This window comes from Pinus tabuliformis, chromosome 5_1, assembly GCF_031772625.1.
Source record: "Pinus tabuliformis cultivar Carrire ecotype Pingquan chromosome 5_1, CPIR1, whole genome shotgun sequence".
NCBI lineage: Eukaryota > Viridiplantae > Streptophyta > Pinopsida > Pinales > Pinaceae > Pinus > Pinus tabuliformis.
Genome location: NC_142305.1, coordinates 679,799,437 through 679,804,864, shown reverse-complemented (window position 1 = coordinate 679,804,864; position 5,428 = coordinate 679,799,437). Strand labels below are relative to the sequence as shown.

General features: G+C 34.8%; 1 protein-coding gene across 1 annotated transcript; it reads right to left on the bottom strand.

The window, feature by feature from the left end:
- Positions 1-2,039: 2,039 nt before the first annotated feature.
- Positions 2,040-3,194, bottom strand: LOC149166774 (S-adenosylmethionine decarboxylase proenzyme-like). The gene has a single exon (XM_089430250.1). The coding sequence runs from the start codon at positions 3,192-3,194 to the stop codon at positions 2,040-2,042; it is 1,155 nt and encodes a 384-aa protein (XP_089286376.1).
- Between the last annotated feature and the right edge of the window lie 2,234 nt (positions 3,195-5,428).

The following is a 5,428-nucleotide window of genomic DNA, read 5'->3' as shown; positions in this document are numbered from 1 at the left end:
TTTCTCGAAGGAGAGCATTTCAATCCTAAGTTGTGCCTTCGTAATGGACATCCTTCTCTTTCTTTTCACTGTTGGAAAATATTATTTAATGAAATAACACACAACTATTAATCAAACTCATCCACTTCCAGTGTTGAACCATGTTTTTTTACCACTTTGCAATATATAATTAGAGCTCCCATTTCATCCCATCTAGGTCTAGTGTTGAACAATGCTTTGATAGCACTTTGTAACATACCCAATGCGTTAATGCTCGATTAAATATTTGAGTTATCAAATTGTTCTCTTCTTTACAATCTTAAAAATTAACCCTAATACAAATTTGTAACACACCCAAACCCCTCATTGATTCATTAGGGTTGTGGGGCATCACATTTTTTCTAAAACATTATATCAAACAGTTCCCACACATTAATAACTATCCATAATAACACATTTTGTTAGGACATTTCCTCAAATAATTTCTATGCATTATTTGTTTCTTTTAAACCTCAATATTCAATAAAGTATATCTTGGAAAATTATAGAAGGCCTACCACATATACCTTGGAATGCTTTCTATAGTTTTATAGTACTAAACCTCTCAAGCATAAAGTTATGAGCAAAAGATTGTTCAATCGATTAATGATATTCATTATTATTTAAAATATATTTATTATATGCACTAAATTGATATAAATTAATAAATAATATAATAACTTGTAAATTATAAAATAGTCTAAATATAATTAACTTCAAAATAATACCTAGCCCTTGCACCATCCTAAGAACATCTTGAAAATTTTAAGTGCATCATGCATCTTGAAAGTGACACTTGAACATGGCATAGAGGCTATATTGAAGTGTAAACTTTTGAAACAAAAGTGAGTGTCATGGAAATTATACCTAAATAAGTTGGGTATACATAAGTTTGGTCGTTAAAGGATCAATTTCATCACATGTGGGAGTTAACGGCATTTGTTGCTCTCTTTTCTAAGAGGTGACAAGACAAATGAGTGATGAAGCTATGCAGATAACCGTTATACACACGTTATTGTTTTAGAAAAAAATGTGGTTGGGGACGACAATGCCTTTCAAAATTTCGTTTAAGATTCAATGGATTATTTGCACGTTAGTAAACAGCTTAAAACTCGTCATATATTTCAGTTAATCCTCTTCTCCTCGCTATTGATTACAACATGCCGAAATTACAATATTCAAACATAGAGATGAGCAGTGAGAAGCATACATCCTGCAGAAATTACAAAGTGTAGGCATACCAATCAGCACTGGGAGAAACAACAAAATGCAGACAGACAATCATTAAAGATGGTAATTCCAACACACAGTAACAGAATTGTTCATATTTATATGATGCAATATGCATTATTATGATTCATACCAATTTTTTCAAAATTACTAACCTCCTAATTTCACATTAAATTATCATATGACCATTGTATTGATTATCATAAGCAAAAGACAAACAACCTACTGAAATTACAAAATATAGGCATACCAATCAACTGCAGGATATCGGAACTCAGAGAAACAACGAAATGCAGATATACCAATGGACAATCAATTCCAAGACACCGTAACAGAATTGTTCATATATGCAATACGCATTACTGTGATTCATACCATATTTTCCAAAATGATTAACCTCGTAATTTTACATTAAATCCAATGAGATAAAGAATGGGAACTATACAGTCTCTACATAAAACTAAATTATGTACAAAATATACAACACGAGAAAATAGCAAGATGAAGAGATTCGAATGACCAGTTATAAAAAAAAGGTGATCACTGATGATAATTCCAGTACATAGCAACAAGATTATGCATGTTTGTTTGACTGTATTTCATTCCTTTGTTGAACAAATTAGTACCCAAGTACTTTCTTGAAATGAGAACGTACGACGCTACAACCCTCTCCCAACGCATAGAACAATAAATTGCACTAACAAAGTGATGACATAGAACAAAATAGATCCATCGTGAAGCAAATGGTAGAACATTATAAAGCCCACTCGGAAAGAAGCTTGATGTGTGTATCAATCTTTCAGGGCATTGCACTCAATATGCTTCTTTGCCTTCTTTTTCACTCGCAAATAATCATTTCCTTCACGTTCCTCTTCCCGGGTAACAGAAGCCAATTTAGACTCAGTATTACAAATTCTGTAAGTGCAATATATAACACTACCCTTCTTTGTAAGCTCCTGTTGAGCTATCATTTCACAAGTATACCCCTGCGGACAAATTGGTTTGGTCCATGAAGATTGACAAGCGCCAGCATTGACATGAACTGCAATAGAGAATATCATAGGCTTGAAACAACTTAACACCCTCTCCACCAATGCTTGCAGATCACAATCCTTAGGATCATAACCCATGGCTTCAAAACTTGCATAACTGAAACCATCTTCCGGAGTTACATGAATTGTAGATAAAGCAGGTCCTTCAATAGAATTCATGGAGTAACCGCAAGGATCAAATTCAAAATCACAGATTTTAGCCTGAGGAAGAATTTTCGATATACCGGAATTAAGTGTCATTTCTGCCGCAGAATTAGAATGATGCTTGTAAAACAGGGAAGCACAGTTGCGGTCAAGCTGAGTCATGCACATCTCCAATGTAAAAACTGGAGAACACGCACCCTCCGATGCGAAATCATCAGAAGAAGCGGAGTAGATATGCCAGTTGTAAAACGTTCCAGAATTTCCCATAACATAAGCCATTCCACCAGATCCGAGAGTTCCAAAGTACTTATCCAGATATGACACTTCCTCAGAAAAGCTCCGGTGAGGAAATGGCTGTGCTCCGGGATGGATGAATGTTCCACGAGTGTATTTAACATTTTTTACAGAGAGAGACAGGCTGGTTGCATTGCTTAATATCGGAGGGATGGAAAGCAGCAGCTTGGTCGTCCCGCAAGTTTTGAGAATGATCTTGAATGGGTAAACAAAGAGACTCGACTCTGACAAGAGATATGAATCAAAATGTTCATTAGAGAGCTCAGAAACTATTTTGCATTCGGCTGCGTTGAGCATTTCATCCAATTGGGTTCGAGTGAGTGCCCTTAGGCCCCTGCCCTCTGATTCAGTAAAAAATGAAGATGCAAAAAACTCAATCTCTAACCGCTTTTCAAATCCTTCGAAACCAATTGCAGTCATCGGGCCGGCAACCACTTCTTCACAAGCCATATCCATTTTGAATTGCAGCAGATATGGAATACAAAACAAGGACCTCCTCCTAGCGATCTAATTCTAAATCCTAAGTGCACAGTTGTTACTCTGAGAATATTAGGATGGCTCTCGGACGCACTGCACAGAAATGCAAACCAAAACCAGATGTGAGATTCTGTACAGCAACAGTATTTGATAATGAAGATGCATACTATCTACAATTGCAGCTAAATGAATTCATGATTTCCTAAAACAAAAAACTTCCGTCGATCAATTCGTAGCATAGAAAGAAAACGTACGTTGGAGTAAGCAGCAGTGCGGAATTTCTGGATGCCACCGCGAGGTCGAACGTCTTCAGTCTTGTATCCCAAGGGAGTTTCGTATTGCCAGTAATTACTATTAAATTTCTTCCTCCCACCTTTTGCGTCCATCACAACATTCGGCCTTTCTGAATTAACACAAAACAAGCGACATCAGGAGTAAGCCCAACTGACAAAAAGTATGGCATCTAAATAACAAACACAGAACAAGCATTCCGCGGGGATTGAAAATCTGACCTTAAAGCAAAATAAATGTAAAACGAGCATCAGAGTTGTCCAAAACTTAAGCCCTCTGTTCCCTGAACGTCAGAGAAACAATGAACTCCGCGAGAAAGCCCTGTAAAAATAAGGGAAGGAAGATGCTGTCCTTCATCCTTCAATTGACAATTATAGTGCCAATTGAATGCCCCTCAGCAAATTGTAACACTGCCATTGACAGGTCAATGTGGCTATATATATAGAGAGAGAGGCCAGGAACATTTGCGCCGACGGGAGAATCTATATTAAGATAGTCTGTCTGCTAATAGAGTCACGTGATCACAACCATCTATCGGGGATTCCACACTTTGGTGCTTTTGCCAACTGGCAGTGAGAGATTACTAGGTACTAGGCTCTTACATCTCTTCCCCCACTCACTCGATATCTTTAATTCAGAAATAATGTAAATTAAGAAAACACAATATATTTATTTTTAAAATTAATGTAAATTAGGAAAGGAGCGGGAGAATGAGCATTTCGACGACAGAAAATTTTAGGTGCACGTTTTGAAAATTGGGCTTGTACTCGGTTTTTTATCTCTATATATATATATATTTATTTGCAAAGAAAAGATATTGATATTGATATTAGTAATTATATAAAAGATAAAATTTTGTTATTCGTAACCATCTAATTTGTACGGATTTTAAGTTTGTTTTTTAGATTATTGGATTATTTAATATCTTTATTTAATTAATCTTAAGGATAGGTTATTATTTCATCATTATTAAGGGTAACAAGAGATTTTAATTGAAATTAGTTTATACTTTCAAGTTTAGTTGCTAGCCTCGAAAATAGGGTTTCTGACAAAATAAGGATGGGAGTGGTATTCTTTTCATGTACACTAAGAAGAACCCATATAAAGTTGAACATGGATCCCAATGATTTAGTATAGGTCATAAATAAAGATGCGATGTTTGCACCACAAAGTTTGGTTATTTATCTTTTTGTATGTGAGTGAGTGAGCTTTGATGTTTATTTTGGTTCTTTTTTTATAGATTTTTATTGAATAGCTCAGTAGCGCTTTGATTAAATTTAATGTAAGTCCTTTCAATGTGTCCATTTTAAGATTATCTTCCTAATGAATGGTGGGTAGAATTATAGGTAGTTCAACGATATGTACTAAATTTAGTACAACTTTGAATTTTGTGTGACATGCACTATGTAGAATGTATTTTTTATTCTCCTTGAATGTAAAATACTTCTATTTTTTAGGAAAAATAAAAATATGTCCTTATGTCCCTTGGTCTTAATTGCATATATAAATCTAGAGACCAAAGTTTCATTACATTTAACTTATCATCGTAGAAAAAAATCCCTTTAAATCTTTATTATCATGCATTTTGTGATAATTTCCATATTGACCCACACTAGATCATCATAATATTTTCCATCTATCTAAATACTTTATAGGTTGAAAAACCTAGAGGAATCAACTTGGAAAATTGGGGTTTATAACCTTCTGGGGCCATTTTCAAGCATCAAAAAATGTTTTTTGAGGTTTCAAGGTCCAAAACATGTGCCCATAGCCCTAAGATTGATCTATACACCAAAACATTTCCAATTATTTGAAAATTTCCTTAGTCAAAGCTTAGATACAAAACTTATGTCTCCTTAAAGTTGACCTACAATGTTAACCATTGTTGTACAAGTAGATGTCACATCAACCCCTATTATTCA

Excerpts from the sequence above, each read along its gene's own strand:
- LOC149166774 (XM_089430250.1), bottom strand. The coding sequence starts at position 3,194 with ATGGATATGGCTTGTGAAGAAGTGGTTGCCGGCCCGATGACTGCAATT.